The sequence below is a fragment of the Schistosoma mansoni genome, assembly GCF_000237925.1.
Source record: "Schistosoma mansoni, WGS project CABG00000000 data, chromosome 4 unplaced supercontig 0032, strain Puerto Rico, whole genome shotgun sequence".
In the NCBI taxonomy this organism is placed as follows: Eukaryota; Metazoa; Platyhelminthes; class Trematoda; order Strigeidida; family Schistosomatidae; genus Schistosoma; species Schistosoma mansoni.
This window is the reverse complement of record NW_017386017.1, coordinates 1,879,934-1,899,630: the sequence shown is the minus strand read 5'-3', so window position 1 is coordinate 1,899,630 and position 19,697 is coordinate 1,879,934. Positions and strand designations below refer to the sequence as shown.

At 33.5% G+C, this 19,697-nt stretch overlaps 1 protein-coding gene across 1 annotated transcript in view; it reads right to left on the bottom strand.

Annotated features, from left to right (window-relative positions):
- Window positions 1-19,697, bottom strand: part of Smp_148760 (hypothetical protein) — a gene marked incomplete at both ends in the record, with an annotated part of 103,085 nt that overhangs the window by 54,315 nt on the left and 29,073 nt on the right. Inside the window, one exon of the mRNA XM_018791174.1 lies at window positions 17,544-17,768. Within this exon, the coding sequence (XP_018645687.1) occupies window positions 17,544-17,768 (225 nt within the window). The remainder of the gene's footprint in view (window positions 1-17,543; window positions 17,769-19,697) is intronic.

Sequence of the window (19,697 nt, the reverse complement as noted above, 5' to 3'; positions counted from 1 at the left end):
GTTTGACTAACTTGAAAATGGTTCGTACCGTGATTTTTGTGATCCAGAAAAGTTCGTAGATCGGTCCGTTTATGTGTGCATCGGTCAGTGTTGTATTAAAACGCTATCTGTTCGATATCCCGGAGTGAACATCAACTTTGAGAATGCAGGTACATCCAGCTGATGAGTACCAAATAGGACGAAACGTGCGTTCTGGATTCCACTGCTAGCCACTATCCATCTTTTGCCTTATCATGCTTGTGAACTTAGGCTATATCGAGGCAATACACACAGTATTCACATATGCCAATAAAAGACAGACCAGTTGCAGTCCTAAAAACATCAATGGGAAGATTCAAACACACAATACTAAGTGAATGTAAACGGGCTACTCATAAAATCTACACACACACACACACGAAGCGAATAGTTTTTCCAACCATAAGAAAGATGGATCAAAAACAAAGAATGCTTCGATTAGTTTACACAAAATCAAAACTGAAAATAGTATCCAACCATTGCCAAGAAACTTTTTTTACATCACTTCAAACTCATGAATTAAAGGAGATATATCTAAACTGACAGTAGAGAAAATGTTTACTGAGAATAGCATGAAAGAATAAACAAACAATTTTGTAAAGATGAAAACATATATAGATGGTAAATAAATAAATAAATAATGCACTCAATTATTTATGAAACAACATCGAACAAAAGGTCTAATTATATATATATATACACATATATATTCTGAGTACAGAGGATAACGTGATAGAAATTCATTAGAATGAGAATATATATTAGGTGAAAAATTGTCGCTTTGCTTTGTTCTCTTCTAATTTGTTAATATTACGAAAGGTAGCAAATGAACAAGACAATCCAAAAAAAAGATGAGTGGCAAGGGTGGTAAAGATATGTTTTGCTTCTTCTTTTTCCTCATTGAAAAAAAGGTAAAGTAAACAAGGGTATGATGTCTCATACTTGTCTTTTTTTCTTCTATTAAATGTAATGTATGTTATAGATTAATTAGAGAAGTAATTAATCTAGTTAGTCACGTAAACTGAATGATTGAAGAATAAGTTCAAAATAAGGAAAAGAAAAATAAGTCATCTAGTGTTAAGTATAAGTCCTCGAATTGGTTCAACGCTCATTGACTAGAATTTAATCAATTTTAACTAGACTTATTCATCAGGTAGTTAAATATGATCCAGAACATTTGTGTGAGCACTAATGATACAAATTAGCCGCCTAAAATGAAGACAGTTAAAGTTTAGATTTTATGGTTGAAAGCTAAAGCACCTTAACCCACTGAGCCAAAGTTCTGCATAATGTATAAACGATTTATAAAATAATCAAACGGTAATGTACAAATAAAGCTTATAGAATTAAGAGATAGTGGAGAAGATTTGTAAGCTCAGATAGATGATTTTGATGGGGTTTCGTTCTCTGAGCTGGATGGTTTGGTCGTAGAGCTTCCACCGTTATTCTGAACGATATCATCAGCGCAAACTTGAGGTAGAAGTGAAGTGTTCGCATTTCTCCACATCATTAGTAATCAAGTAACCTACAATTTTATTCTATGCACATACCTATAATGTTATCATATAGTAAACTTATTATTTTATCCATTGGAAACAATTTAATTTGGCATAGATATTACATATTTGGTTAACGAACAAAGTGTAAGTGCAACAGATATGTTGTATAAGACTGATATTATACAGTTCTAGAAATAGTACAAATCAGTAGATTGAGATGTTATCTGTAATGGATTAGAATAGAAACCAATGGAAATACTTCTGTAGTTTTCTTTTATAATCTTCAATTGAACTGATATATATATATATATATATATATATATATATATATATATATATAGTAGAGTAGTGGGGTGTACCATATCTGTTTGAAACATAAATATTTTAGAGGTTGATTGCCACTTTTTGAATTAAGGCAGAGCACAGAGAGGAGTTAGCGAATAGTGGACTATTAGTAACTTATTTATAGGCTCAAAGTCAATGGTGCTGGTCGAGCGTGTCATTTGCCAAGTCAGAGATAATAAACTATCGAGGAAATAGTGGACGCGAGATATACCAGATTACTATCAGGATTTCGACTGGTGAGCTATACTGAAATGTTTGGCTGTAGGTAGTCGACAGGAGTTGATTTAAGTTTCGTGTTAGTTGGAGATTTTCAGTAAGAAATATGTGTTATTTTGAGGGTGGAATGATGTTCCTTGTGGGTTTTGAAACCGCGTTACCCGGTTTTATGACCTAAGGAGTTATCATGAAACTCTTTTTTGGTTATGAATGATCACCTTCGATATTTACAATTGACTGATCACTACTGTTATAAATAGATAAATAGCAACAGAACAAGAACAAAAGAAATTAAACCACAAAAAGTGAAGAAAATGACAATGATGAGAAATGTTCATAAATAGGAAGAAATAACTTAATAATAGAAAAGTGTTTTTTTTTTATCGGATCAAACTACTTTACATACTTGAAGTTTTACAGACTTATTTGTCTTTTATCAACTTATCATTAAAATTAATTTGAGAAATATACAATATATTTAGAGAGTTAATAAGAAACAAAGCAAGAAAAGAACATTTTGAGAGAGAGAGGGGGGGGAGGGAGAGAGAAGGGGGGAAGAAAAATAGAGAAACTAGACAAAACTCATGCTTTAAGCTATACAACCGAAAACAAAACACCCTTAACCTTCCAACAGTAAAATGTACAGAATAATAATAATAATAATAAAGTTTATTTAACCTCTTCAAAATATCAAAAGTGTATAAATTAAAACCTTAAAGATATTTTTTTAAATTATATTTTATAGAAAGTTGATGAAATAAGCTATACACATAGGGTGTTCAATAGACTAAATAGTGGAAAATAGCCTCTTCTAGACTAATAGAATTAGACGAAATACACAACTAATCAAAGAGATAAGAAAGTCTATCTACCTGAAAATTAGAATTAATAAATATGATTAAAAGGGAAGAAAGAAAATTATCCATCCATCCAAGATGGAATAGATAACAGTTATAGAAAAAGTATTCAATTAATCCAATACAACATCATACTCCTAGATTAGTCAGAGTAGACCGGCATATTTTAACAAGGAGTTGTAAAGAGGCTTCAGAAACTCATTACTTATAAACGAGATGTTTCGCGAAGCTACAGGTGACTAGAATCATAATTTTCATGGTATCATGAAAACGTAGCTGGTGCTTATCTAAGCTTCTGGTGGACTGATAGATAAGCCTCGATACAAACTCGTTTTGATATTTGGTTTCAGTGAAAGCATATACCAATCCTTTGAAGACGATAAGTTTGTTAGCCATTGAAGCCCAAAATAAGCTTGACACAGACCAAACCATGATCCAAGTACAGATAGGTAGTTCAGAAGAAGAGGCATTCTTGTACATAAACACATCAGCGGTAGCTAATCGCGATGGGGGCAATCCGAGTCCAGGCTTGAGTTGCAGAAAGGGGACGCTAGGTAACCTAATGCCGATGATTGTGTCGGTAGTTGATGCTGACCAGAAACGGCTTGTAGTAAGCACAAAGATGCAGGAGACGGTCGTCGTTACCTAACCCGCAACTAATGAGTCCCTACTAGACACACAGGTGACCGTCCTCTGTGCTCAGACATTCAACTTGTTTAATCAAATGTCCAGCTATCATTGCAAGATCTATTGAACCAGGACATACTGATATTATTGTAGTAGGTATCACAATAAATTTACTATAAACCTCGCATTACTGTTATTTGCCAGTAAAATTCGTAAAATTGTGGTTGAAACAAAGAATTTATATTTACAGAGAAGAAATAAACTATATGGTTGTACAGTAAATAGACAAGATCAGTGGCAAGAGACTTCATGTAGTAATGATTACCGATATAGAACAACTACTAAATCGGTCATGGGCCCCTTTAACACAACCGTAGCTGTGACATTGACGTGGTGGGCCGGCTTCCCCATTGTAATGTCTCAAGAGAACTATATTGACTAGAACATATGTTTCTTTAGGTACTGTCACGTCAGGTAGGTCTTCAGAGAACGGTAAGACATGAAGCAGGTTCGGCAGCGGTGTCGGACTACTAACAGTAGAGGGTTTGAAAGCAGTAAGATGTTTTCATTGGATAACCAGCATCTGCAGAGGCGCTACATTATCACAATGGTAAAAAGGGTTAAAAGAAGTCGACCCTCAAAAGTGTCACAACTAATCTTACCTCACGGATTTACTATTTACTATGATGTTAAATTCTTTCATCGATAAACAGTGTATTTAGTAATGAAAATAAGGAAGCAAACGCCTATTATATACTCAGATTTCCACGACATGCATGAATACAAATCTGTCTCTATACCAAAACAAGAGTGTATATATTCTGTCTGTGTTTACATAGAATTCGTTGATTACATAAATACTGGATTAGTTCAAACCAGGTTTGGTTATTTAGCAAAACACTCATGACGTCTATCTTTGATAGGCGTAGTGTACATTTCATTATATATATTACGATATTTTTTACTCGTATCATCTATCTTGAAATCCCCACCTAAAGAAAAGAATCTTAGTCTGATGATGTTTATTGTGAAATGGTTATGTAAGAAGAAAGATTAATGCAATTGACATGACGATATAATGATTATCTTTAGTTAGATGGTTCCTGAAAGTATTTAATCTATTTTCAACGTGGATTATCGTCAAACTCGAAGCTAATATAAAAACCAGGAATGAAAATAGGACATTTATTTTGTACTGTTATGAGATTATCCACGTGGAATCGAAACCAGACAGGCAAATAAAGTGTCGGACAATAGTGAATATCAATGTGGTTGTTTATTACATAATTACTCCGTAACAAAGAGTATAACATAATGGTATTAGTACGTAACTGCCGAATTCACGATGTAGTTGGATTAATTAGTCAGTTATGTCATATTACCAAATGGGATATTGATAAATTTACGTTCAAGCTATTAACTAATGAGAACATGATATTTTTTTTCAAGTGGTTTGTAAATAATTATTCAATATGAACATAGATTGTATAATATACTGGATAATGGCTAAAGAATGAGTACAGTTAACAGACAATTCCAAGGTCGTGTCCACATTGGATCGTCAGTACGTTAAACTATACGGAGAACAAGATATCGTTCAACTTTACTCAATAATGAAGTATTATTTTTAAAATTATTCTCAGTATAAACATCTATATTTTGTAGAATCAACTGGATAATCAGATTTCTTTAAGAAAATAAAACCAACAGTTTAACCGATAATTTAATCATAACATGTTTAGAGCTATTGAGAATTCCTCAGAAATTTGAAAGAAACCGAAAATATTTTATCCAATCAGTATTTAATAGAAATGTTGTAGAGAGTTATGGCAAAGCGACGGGTTATGTGCCATACTCTGACTAGATGATCCCCTATTACATCGCCATTTTTACAGAAGCTTGTAGAAAATCAAGGTCACGTATAAACCTAAGCTTTTCCCATTTTCTGTTCCTAATCTAACCCAACCTAACCTTGGTAGTAAAGTATATCTTGAAATTTCCCACCTTTAGTATCGTGTCCAAAGTTTAATTGTAGGGAGAGATTTCTGAATGACTAGGCAAGCATATCATCAAACCTATTCAATTAAATTAGAAACAGTCTTTCTACAAAAAAGGCATACGTGACACAATAGGAATCAAGATACTTTATTAACAAAAACACAGGAATACTGTGAAATAAAAAAACATTCGATATGTTTGATGCTGATTTAATTTAGGTAAAAGAAATCTCAGTTTCAAGTATCAATACAACCTTTCGGCAGTACTATTAATTTCTTCAGTCTGAATAAAGCTGACCATTATAAACCGAATGAAGATCACGACTTAGTATACCAGTCAATACAACCATATATATATATATATACATAGGTACTGAAATTGTTCATTTCAATTCACTTCACTGAAATCAATCTTCAAAAACACATCAAAAGTTAAATTAACCGGGAAAAAAAAGATGATTGTTTTTTTTTCATTTTCTATGGCTTAAATAAGTTTTATACGATGAGGAAGAACAACGATTTCACAATATTCTACCATCTAACAATACACATAGCTATATACCAACACGACTATCTATCTATCATTATCAACATCATTATCGAAGTAAATGCAGTCAAGTGAGTGAGTAAGCATATATATATATATAGATATATCAGTAAATTAGGCGGATAAAACCCTTCCACTCAAACATTATAATTTGCCCACTTGAATACAAAAAATGCCTTGAGATTTCGAAATTACGTGTTTTTCTGAAAAAGCAAACAAACAAAAAACTCAATAAACCATATGGGCACAATATTGACTATCTAGATATCAAAATCTTATAGACAGAAGTTGAAATATAAGTAGGCATCACAGGAAAATCTTTTTTTCCGCGATTTAACAGAAAAAGATCATCCTATAAATATGTTTTCTTGAATGCAGGAAATAAGATAGTGAATTAAGATACCCAGGAAAGCAGTGACATACAACGTCATACAACTGTACAATCCCACATTGAAACAGCATCATTTCCATCTCACCCACTATGGAATTATCTTTCTTTGTTGTTACCAATGCGATGACAGACAACGCTAGTGCGTCTCTATGCTTTCAGGAACAAAACTAACTGCACAACTACATTCGACAAAATAAGCTCTTTCAAAAACTAACAACAAACACCTGGTCATTCACACACACTAAAGTAAACGTTCTGACAGTTATTACGGAAACAAACATTATATATATATATATATATATATATATATATGTTAGAGGGGTAGGCGGAAGTTATTAATTGAGACTGACTACCAAAAAACAAAGTACCCTGAGGAGGCTTTCTTTAATTTTTGACTATCACTAAGTAAATACCATAAAAATGAACACACATTGAGTTAGTTGGCGGGGCCATGACTTGCGAACAAATGAATGATATTTAAGATAGTAGGTCTTAGATTTTGGTGTGAAATTCCATCATCTAAGTGGTTAGGTAGCGTTTTTGCACGGTTGCTGATGTGAGTTTGTGATGAGAATTCTTATTTCGATTCCTTACCATAATTGTTCACACTGATTTATGACCCTATTCTCACCTTAGTAAATCGTTGAAGGATCTTGTTATGTAGTAGCGAAGACATAAGTACGGGTAACTTGCAGGACCTACTATTGGACTATCATTCTTATTGCATAACTATTCGGTAACTAGATTATCTATATCTATATTCATCTTATTGTAAGCTTCATTTTGACCTATTGATTATTATTGTATGATTTACTGTTCCTAAGTTATACACAGTTTATTGATTATTGTCTCCCACGCTTACAGCCTCATTTGGCTTGGTTTTGTACAAATATTATTTTCTATTTTATGGCATGATGTGGCCTGTCTGTCTGATATATAAACAAAGTATGCTTGAAATAAACGATTCGTATTGCCGAGGCTGCTATTGGTGTTTTGGACTCAAGTGGACGGGTTAGGCGGATAAGGACCAATAAGGACGCTAGGTTGCTCATATTAATCGAACGTCATTGTCATAGTGTGAAGGTCGTAGAAGGCGTATTCTATTGGTGGATAATATACGCGAATTACGTCCTTGTTAAATTCGTAAGGTCATAACGAATCAGCGACGACCTTGATCAAGTCATAGCAATTGGCCACAGCCTAGATCAAAAACATAACAAATTGGCGACGGCTAGGTCAAGTCATAACAGATCTCAGGGACAATGACCATTGAAAACAAATATTGGAGATAAATATGGGGCTAACCGTGAAATACAGATAATCATTGACTTTACTTACAAAACAACATGAGAATAACTGTCATTTAGGTTGTCTTTCTACCTTCTTTATTCGTCAAATGATAGATTGAATACAGTCATACTCATTATAGATTAAAAATCATTATGTTGTACAGGACTGTGCTATGGTATTATCCATTGAATCAAGATATGTTAATTAACATCTACAAGGTTATGTTTCAAAAATGTAGTACTTCAACAAGATTAGCAGTAACATGCACTCACTTTAACTGATGGAGCGTTGAAAATAATTGAAAATTTCGTGCATCTTGATAGCTTTTGTAAACACTACAGAAGCTTATTTCTGAGTTAAAGATCCTCACATTTAAAAGTAACATTGAATAAGTAATGAAGAAGTTCAGTGGATGTATTTGAATGCAATAATGATAATTGAATTAATGTCAAGATCTTGAAACATTAACTCGAGTGGCTTAGATATGATTTCAAAATGTTTATAATAAAAAAGGTGTCAATTACACTCTGTTTGAACTTAATTATACTCATATCTCGATAAACACTAGGTCAACCTATTTAGCCATAAACATATATATATATATATATATAAATTAGTTTTCCTTAAATTTCATTCATTAACCAAGTCTTGAAAAACAAAGCAGGTTAACAGTGTTAGCATGAAATTTGAATCACATGAGTGAAATGAAACACATCTATATATAAAATAATTATAAATAAATTTTAGTAGTTGAAAACATGAGTCAATTGAAGCTAGACCATCATGGAAAACCTGGAAGCAATGGACGGTCGTTTCGTCCTATTGTGGGACTCCTTAGCAGTGTGCATCTATTTAGATCAATTCATGATTTTAATGAAATTCAACAATCTCTACAACCATATATTTATAATTATCATACGTTCACTAGTGACTACTAGCTTTGAGAACAAATTTCCGGAGTTCCAGTCAATATTGTGGACTGACTGCAGTCAGACTTGTACACCATTGGATCCCGAGCTCAGTGGTCTAGAGGTTAAGCGTTCGGGTGCCAAACTGAAAGTCCTCGGTCCGATTCTTTTTGGAGGAGGTATTGAATGTACACACCTAAGGAGTCCCATACTTAAACGGAACGGTCGTCCAGTGCTTCCAGGTTTTCAGTAGTTGTCTAACCTTATGATTTCAAGAAAATAATTAATGGGATAAAAGTGGCGCATTAACTTTTCAGGATTTTTTTTGACTGTGAACCATGTTCAGAAAAGAATGAGTTAATTTAGATGTGTGTTTTCAGTCAATAAAATGAACTTTCTACACATCATAAACTGGCACAGGCCAAAAAAACGAAAGACCTATATTACTGTTTGATCAAAATTCGGAACTTTTAATGAGTGCGTACGCGTGACACAATTGTTCAGCGATCTCGATCTCAAAACTAAAAATCTCCCACTGTCCTATAACTATGTAAGAACATAATACAATTAGTATATCATCTATTAATTACATTATTCTTAAAACGATTTTACATAAAATTTGGAAATAAAAACCAATGTATCTCAACTCAATGAACAAAGCGAACAAAGAACATTTTAGGAGGTTCTATTTCACATGTGAAGTTTTAAATACACATATTAATAAAGAATTTCCATTTTAATGTTTTTTTCGACTGTTCACTATTTATTTATTTAAACACATAAATATTGGTACAAAGAGGGCATCAGATATATATGCGCCACACAAATTAAATGAGATTTGTGTGAGGACTATAGTACTGACCCGGTGCCCAGACCGAAGCAGGTGGTTTTCTAAGGGGACCACACCCGGAGCCTTCGACCTGAAGATCTGACCTACAAGGCAGTGAAGCATCGTAAGGAGATGCAGTCCCATGGTAGTCGGTGACCAACGATTGATTCATAATCCATTTGTTCTCTCAGGATACTAGAGCCCATATGCACCATTAGTTTGGAATTAGGGTTTCCAACTCCCCTAGGTGAACTTTCCGTGTCCACCAACCCGGTTAAAGCACAGGACATTCGCTTTTCGTCCTCTCAATTTCATAAACAACCGTAATGCCACGAGAAGGCAGTGGTTGACGTCAAGTTAATTATATAGATTACCTTGAAACTATTCACCAACAACCTATTTACAATGAATAGCTTAATGCAAATATTTTCTATTTTTCTTAAAAATGGAATTGAATCGCTCCTTTTTTTCTTCTTCTTTTTACTTCTCTATTTCAATACCGGAAATGACAACACGTTATTTCGTTGATTTAAATTGAAAGGGAGAAAAACATTTTAATAAATATTTGATTACAATTTGACAATATAATTATAATAATTACTAACGTATAGTTGGTTAATTTAGTTTTAGTTTATCTACTCTTTTTTCATTAATTCATTAGTAAATTCGAATCCAATTAAAGTTCCCTTGTATTCCATTTTTGACAGTAAAAATAAGTCCGATATTTATATAAACAAAACTTGTAAACAGTCAATAAAAACAATAATACCATGAGTGAAGTATTTCAATGTAATGAGCAGTAATAAAACTGATTAGAATGAGAGTGATATATTGTTATATCGAGTGGATGATTGCGTGCCCTGTTTATATATGAGATGATAAGACCGCCAATTAGAGAGCAGTGAATTATCGATCGGATCAATAATACACAAAAGCCATATGAACAGTTTTGAGTACTTTTCAGTCCTGCTTTCTGCCTAGCCCAGCCAGTTAAATCCAGAACACCAATAATAGCCTCTGCAATATGAATCATTATTCTCAAACATATTGGGTTTATATACCAATCAAACAGACCATATCGTACCATAAAATAGAAAACAACTTTTGTACAAGATTTAGCTAAATGTGGCTGTGAATAGGGGGAACAGTAATTAATGGACTAGGAATAACTCAAGAATGGTAAATCGTATAACGATAGTCTATAGCTTATTATAATAGATACACGAATATGAATAGGTTAGTTACTTAACAATTATACAATAGGAAATAAACATATTATATTGGTCCATAAATAGATCTCAAAACTTACCATTCATAATTCTCCATAACATATATGAAACTGTTTTTCTTCTTAAATTGCCTATGATATGCAACCACAACCTGAGAAATTATGTAACTTACCTAGTTATAAATGCTTATGTGTGTTCATGCACCAAGTTACTGATTCATGAATGTTAACTACTACTCAAGACAAATTATACAAATCTGACAGTAAGTCAGATCGTAAAGTCATATAAAAAGTAGTGTATTTATACATCTTTTTGACTGATTTCTGCAGTCAAATAAATCTAGACCACAAGTCTTTATCTTCTCACTTGGCGCGGTCGGATTTAGGGTTTAAACCTCAAGCACAAGTCAGTTAAGCATATCTGAGACAAAAAAATACACCAAATATTCGAAATTCGATAACGCCTTTTTGTCCACTTAAGCTTCAAGAATGAAGTAGTTTGAATTCGACTGACGGACAACAAGTGTGGCCCAAAATTCAATACGCAAACCTGAATAACATTTGTTTAGAATCGAATGATTTATGTGTGGCATGTCTATTTAGAGCCTCCTTGTACCAATGTTCTTGTGGTTAAATAAATTAAACAAAAATAAAGATTATGCACAATTTTGTGTTAGGACTAGGGAGTTGCCAACTCAGTGAATTATTTATAGTTGAAATCATGAGTCAAATGAAGCCAAACCACCATGGAAAACCTGGAAGCACTGGACGGCTGTTTCGTCCCATTGCGGGACTCTTCAGATCCCACCTCGCGAGATTCGAACCCAGGACCTATCAGTCTCGCGTGCGAGCCCTTAACCGATAGACCACTGAGCCGGCATCCAACGGTGTTAATGTATAACTCCAACCAATCCGTGAAATCGAGCAACCATTCACCAATGTCTTCAGTGAGCTGATATCTCCCAACAGACCTGGTTGAACTCCATTGGTCACGGCTTCTCACTAGAACTCCAGGAAATACCTCATGGAGCCAGTCACTAGTGAGCATATGATTACGACCAGAAGGGGTTTTGTGGAGAGTTTAGTAATTTTATATAGTTGAGATCATGAGTCAATTGAAGGTAGACCACCATGGAAAACCTGGAAGCATTGGACGGCCGTTTCGTCCTATTGTGGGACTCCTCAACAGTGAATTAAAAAATAACAATGTAAAACTTTGGCTTTCTAGTGTGTATGAAGTTATATATTTAAACCTATTCTTACATCCCCTCTATAAAAGTGCATTATATGGTGTAGTACTGTTATACATTCTGACAATAATCATTTCACGGATAGTGACGTGAACAAGTAAAAAATGACGGTGATTGAGTGACCGATTGCTAGTGGTACAGTGCCAAACTTCTAAAAATCACCTTGAAGTTATATATATCCGTAATTATCAGATAAAAATATGCAAATAATTTTAAATTGGATTAAACATTTAACTATTAATTTACAGAATGATACTTAATAATAAAAGTTGGCTCAAATTTCTGCATAGATTAAGAAAACACTTTGAAAAAAAAACTCACATTAAGGATATGAATATAATTCCGGTTAAAAGTTGAAAAGCTACATTAAACGAGAAACTATAAATATAATTGTAATCAAAAGGAATATAAAATGACCTAATGGATATTATTAAATGTATATAGTTTATACTAAAGATCGAACTAAGTTAGATAATTATTGAAAATCACTGGATAGTTATTTGGTTTCATTATGATTGAAATTAGATAGGCAAACAATGGAGTTCTAACTTAATGGTCTTAATGTTAAGAGTTAGCTGTAAGACCTTAAATGAGTAGGTTTGATAGTGAGGTGAGTGGTTGAGCTCTACAGGAGTCCAATACACGGATAAAAACAGCAGTCCCAAGCTTCTTGGTTTCTAACAATTGTCTAAGATAAGTTTGTGATGTTAACTATGACATACATTCTACTGGAGGATTGATTTGAATGTGTACTCTGGGATGCAGGTAAATGTAGCTGTTCAGCCCCAAATAGGACGAAATGAGCGTTCTGAATTCCTCTGTTAACCATCATCATCTCTGCTTATAATACTTGTGACTTAACACTAAAGTATATATAAAAGGAGTGAAAATGTAAATGTATTGGTGTTAATACATCATTGCACTATATTAGGTAATCAACAGCGGAAATCCTATTCGACTTCAGTTACGTGTTAATCGTTGACTGTCAGCACAGATTACATGTAATGTCGAGTGAAATGAAATTCCATGTGGAATTCAAACTCTAGTCACCCAGTTTCATAATCTTAGAGGTTACTGAATAGCTCGAATAGTGTTAGTAGTAACGTTTCATACTGTGAGGTTGAATGATCTGGATTCGAATCCATTATGAGGCACCAGTCTACTCAAGATAGCAAGTACATTTTATGGACAATTATCAAATAACTGGCACGAAATCTAAGTCGAGCAGGGTTCATCGCCGGTTAACTACAACCAGCTAACAAAATTGTTCATTTAATATTCCTACTCATAAAACTCACTTAGATTCATGAGCATATTATTGTCACAATAATAAAATAGTTGTCCTTTGGTTTTCAAACAGTGAAAAAACTTTCCATTTCAAGTTTTATACCTTACGTTTCTTAGTTATACATTCAATGAATAAGAATAACATAACGTAGTATATTCGACAACATCCCTGACAAGAAAAAAAAAGGGTAGAATTACCTGATTCTTCATTATTTTACTTAAACAATAAAACAGTAATTAAAACCATTTCCGAAGTTACACAAAAAAAGAATGGACAATATGCATATTGAAAACCGGAAACTCCACCCTAGTTTATGGTAAAATTGAAATGAATAAATATGGGGCCAAAAATGGTAAATTATTTTTTAAATGTGAAAAAAGTAATAATTATTCTAATTTTTGCATTATTGAATTCATAAAACTCAACGTTCATAGAACACTCTCCCTCTCTGTGATGCCAAATGACGTATAGAGACCTGAATAAAATGAAGCAATAATCTAACAATATCAGGTCGGTAGTGTATTGAATTGACGAGAAAGATGATGATGATGATGATGATGATGATGATGATGTGTGAATAGATTCTATTTACTTATGTCTTTTAACATTTTATGTACTCGCGTGACACTGATGATGACCAGTAAGGACAAAATTGTTGACTAAAATAAATAAGGATATAAATAGCAAGCAAAAAAACATTTTTCGGATTATTTTATTCATTACAAATAACAAAATTACCAAACTTTGTAGAATGGTAAGGAGAAAAACAGTAAAATGAAATGTTTATTCTTCTAAAAAATAGTTTCCTCATATTTCATAGTTCAGACATATAAATAGACCTAATAATAGTAATCATAAATTTTTATTATTTTGAGTTATGTATTAGGATGGTAGATTAGTCAACTCTGACAAATAGTTTGATGGTGAATGTGTATGTGTAGTTAAAAAAAAACATCATTTATCTGACACTAAAATACAGCGTACGGCAACTGAATAGATGCCCATACTTTAAACTTAATCAATCTAAGTAACATTGAACTGTTTATACTTTTAACTGAAAGTTGGTCATTCATAGTTGGGATATATATGTACATCCTATATGGATTGCCTGAATATTGTCAATATGATATAAATTAGTATAGAATAGCTGGAATGTTGTTAGTCGTGGAATTAAGGATGCACGTATCAATCTATTTGGGATTCAGTGTTGGGTTCGAGTTCTGGTAAAACATCAACTCTAGGATGTAATTACATCGAGCTGATAGGTAAACTACTGATTATGTCAGATTTAAGCATATTTAACTGAAGAGTGCCAATAAATATAAGATCTATAATCATCGACTCTTAAGTCAAATTTCTAAAACAATTCAGTATGTTATTTAATGGTTGAACTCATCAGTCGATTAAAGCTAGACCACCATTTAAAACCTGCAAGCACTGGGCGGCTGAGGAGTCCCATACTAGAACAAAACGGACGTCCAGTGCTTCCAGGTTTTCAAGTTTAAATCGACTAATGAATTCAACCATTAAATTACTACAATCTCCACAAAACCCCCATTCGGATAATTCAGTATGTAACAATAAATGCTACGGATTGTTGAGGAAGATGAAATTGGTATAATATTCTTTTTAAATCATCAATATCCTAACGTTAAAAATACTATTGATCTAGAACAGTTTATAATTATTAAGATTAATGATTGAACCACATTTTAGAGAGTGATCTGAACTGATTTGTTATCTATTTATTAATCTACGTATAAAAGATGAAACATCCGTAATGACAGGAAAGGAGTTGTATAATCTCTATAGTCGGATTATCGATTAGTTAACCTATATTGCGAACATGATCAATGATCTATTTACCAACTGACACATCAACCGATTAACAACTACCAAGACATTAACATAAAAATTAACTTCAAGTTGATATAGCAACCTGAAGTTACATAAATGCATGAAATTCGTGAAATGTGCAGGAGAGGAGGACTAGGGAATAATACTAAACTTAGAGATAGGGCAAGATCGGCCAACTTGAGTATGAACTACACTACAATTGTGAAGGCTAGTAATAGTGCCCCAACCGTAGTAAGTGGAGCGGGGTTTGGACCATTGGTTTAATGGCCAAAAGTCGAATGCCTTTATCACTAGGCCACTGCTCAAGACAACGCTGGCTCACAGATCCTCCATGTCACAATCACTTAGCTTTACTTCAACGCTGCTGATGGAATGAATCTAATTTGTGCAAAGACACATACAACTGAAAATCTTCAGTAATCAAAGTTCAATAGTCATATTGTGCAACTGTAAATTTACGGTAAACACAGTTATTGATTAAACCTTTTCAAGTACAATAATTGTTACATAATATTATTTGTTTCGTATCGAAGATTTCCGGTCTACAAGCTTTTCTTTAGATTTATTCACTAAAACATCAACCAAAATATAGGTTATGCCTGAAAGCAACGCTCTTAACGTATTTAAAAAATTATAAAGTTGAGATCATGAGTCAATTGAATATAGACCACCAGGTTTTCCATGGTGGTGGATGGATTCTTAAAGTTTTATCAAGGAGATCCAGAAGAAAATAAGCATAAGATTTGAATATAAACACTGAATCACAATATATTACACTAGATCGCATATTGATCAAAATTTAAAATATGGATTAGTATGTAGATTGCAGATATTATAGCCTTTTGTAAGGAAATAGATTTGATTCCATTTGAAGTTGTAATAGCATCCAACTGAGTCTCTAACTAAAATAAAACAACTGTTCAGTTCTCTATCGATTTCAATGGTTTATTAGTTAATTGCACGAAATCTCCATGAATTGAACATTTCATTATGAATGCAGCACATGATACAGTTTCGCTCTATATATTATCCGTCTATCAATTGAGGGACGAGTATACTGCGCAGCAGTTCACTCTGTTCTACTTTACGGCTGTGAAACATGGCCATTAAGAGTAGAAGATACTCGTAAGTTACTAGTATTTGACCACAGATGTCTGAGAAATATTGCTCGCATCTGCTGGAATCACCGGGTAAGTAATAGTGAGGTTAGACACAGGGTATTAGGGAATGATGGTAAATCAGTTGATGAGGTGATGAATCTTCATCGACTGAGATGGATGGACCACGTATTACGTATATCTGAATACCGATTACCACGACGAGCTATGTTGACTAATGTAGGGGATGGTTGGAAGAGAGTTAGGGGCGGCCAAACCAAAACGTGACATCAGAGGTTGAAGTGACTAACTTCTAGTCTAAGCCATGTTGGTAGATGCAGACTACTTGGTTGGGGTCCGCGTGACTATCGTAACCAATGGTTGGAGACTCTATGTAACTTGGCTCAGAATCGATCACAATGGCGCAGATGTATACACTCTTTATCTTCCATTAAACCTTGAGATTAAAATTGCTTCATAACGTTCTTCCTTCCTATACTATATCCTTATATATAACCTATCTTTATATACTACCACCACTAAATTAACTATTTCTATGAATCCGGTGTTCATCTTGTTGTGCTAATGAGGTATGGAAACTTGGACCGATGCATAAATGTGCCTGGTCCTACGTTGTAGCTGACTGACTGATATTAGAATTACCATATTTATATATATAGACAAGGATTATATGGGTTTCAGTGAATATTATATGCATGAATAATTTTAGGATTTATCAGTGTAATAAAGATTGGTGATCTAAATGACAGAAGAAACTAAGGGAATAACTAATTATACATCTCATGAATGACTGAAATTAGGGTTTTATAACAATATCAGTATTATTATTATGAATCTCAACAAAGCATATAATACACGATATAATGGAATTTTATGCTTGAAAATGTTATATTTAAAAGAATTTTCTTGTAAAAACAAATAATCTATCCTCATAGTTGAAAACGTGAGTCAATTGAAGCTAGACCACTATGGAAAACCTGGAAGCACTAGACGGCCGTTTAGTCCTATTGTGGCCGGCTCAGTGGTCTATTGGTTAAGTGATCTGGCGCGAGACTGGTAGGTTCTGGGTTCGAATCTCGCGAGTCGAGATCGTGGATGTGCACTGCTGGGGAGTCCCACAATAGGACAAAACGGCCGTCCAGTGCTTCCAGGTCTACCTTGGTGGTCTATCTTCAATTGACTGACGCTATCAACTATGAAAATACTAAATCTCCACAAAAACCCCCTTCTGATAAAAATAATCTATCCTTTTATAATATTTATAACATTTTAACTTACCGAAATACTTTTCTATCCACTTCACTCATAACATTTTCAACTGGATCTATGCATAAATCTAAACTGCACAAAGGTTTTCGTCTACTATTGATAAGAATGCTAGCTTCAATGAATAAGTCAAGAGGATTTGTAGTACTTATACTTGTTGTTTTGACAGATGATGTGTTTTTTGTTGGAGGATCATTGTTAGACGATCGTATTCTATTCATAGTAATTAATTCCAATCTAATGTAGAAAAAAAAAAAGAAAAACAAATACTCAAGGAGAATTTCATTGTGTAAAAATATGTGTATATTCGTGCGGGTTTGTATCATCACGTTGATGTTAAGAGCTATAAATAATCAGTCTCTAATGATATAAATGTATTGTCAATAGTGTTTGTAAATATTGTCATTTAGTCGCAAAATTTAGCCAATGTTGAACAGTGACTAGCCGTGTAATCCAAGATGCACATCGAATGTACTTCCATCCCACTGTAGATGAGAATGCTGAAACTCGAACGCAGTAACCTTCGCAAAAAATACTTAAGAGTGATTTGCTGAACTACTGTGTTAAGATAGCCATTAGCTCGCACAACGGAAAACGCACTGAGTACTCAGAGAGAAAGGTGCTGAGCTCGAGTCTCAGTGTGGACATCGACACTAAATTCAGTTGATGAGATTCGAATAGAATGAAACGCGTATCCTGCATTTCACTACTAGCTACTATCCGAATTTAATTGATGCATATATAATATGCATAAACACAATTGAATATTACTACATAAATTTTAGTCACTATTTAACGAGATTGAACATTATTATTATTTTTCCAGTTAGCCTTTCGTGACACACTTTTATTATTCTGCACGGTTACTCAGATCATCATGTTCCTAGTTCCACGCACTCGATAAGCTAACTCTTTTCTACAAGCCAGCTTAACAAAAAGATGCGTACGGTTTGGAAACAAACCTACTAACAATGAGTGATTCATTTAAATCAATACAAGTACATAACTAAGCATGAGTATGTATAATCGGCTTTGAGCCACATGTTCAGTAGTGTTCTGTTTATGTAGGCTTGTGATATAGGTCGTTGTTTGTAATGAAGTAGTTAACAAGATATGAACATGAGATACGGTCGTTAAAATTAGGATGCGTTATTCACCAGACGATTGTTTTGTCGTGAACAAAACACGACTGGGGACAATCGAATGTATTTAGGCAAAAATTACAGACTATCTCACTAAATTCGGATAACCATAAAGCAACCAGTTAATTTGCAAAATAATAGTCAATTGTCTCAATGTTCACTGTTCCTTCTGTAAATATTAGTTCATCTCTAATTCCATTGTTCATGCATTTTCCTACCAATTGCGCTTCATTTCTGTTCGTTCCTTATCGATCTTCTGCCAAAAAACATTCTGTCTGACCATCGCCATATACTACTTATATGAATATAAGTACACCACACTACAGTTTCACACAAACAAACAGAAACTAATATCAAGTCATAATTGGTATAAACTCCACCAAACCTTTGATTTATTCACAACATAAACGATTACATGTGTTATGTAGCGGTAAAAGGATGTTTTCAAAATTTTCCGAACAAATTTTCGTTATTATTAGCTGTCACGCTTTTTTTACTTCGGAAAAAATATCTACATTTATTCGGATCGAACAGTAGGCGTTTGTTGGTTCGAACACTTAATTTCCAAAGAAAAAAACACTGAATGGAAGATTCATTTACAAATGTAAAGTAATAAAAGCCAGCTACGTATGTAAACCTACTTGCACATGATTAACTGAGAGTTACATAAATATTATCCTTAAAATAAAATGTGAAAGACGACGATAAAATGTTTTAGAGATGAAGAAGGAGATTGGTAACTCAGAAAGACAACTTGGTTAAAGTTCTTTACTTTAGTCTGATTGACGTTTGATTGTGAAGCTATCTTTATCATTCTAGACCACATTATCAGTTCATAGATTAGATACAAAAGATTTTGACAATTGAAATCAATGTGTAACTAATCATAGGATAAATATCAACAACAACAACAACAAAATCCAGTTAACTCCAAGGTTAGCAGAATAAGTTGATGATCAGTTGTGAAAAAAAACAGATTCTAACTATTCACTACTATTTTCATAGTTGAAATCATGAGTCAATT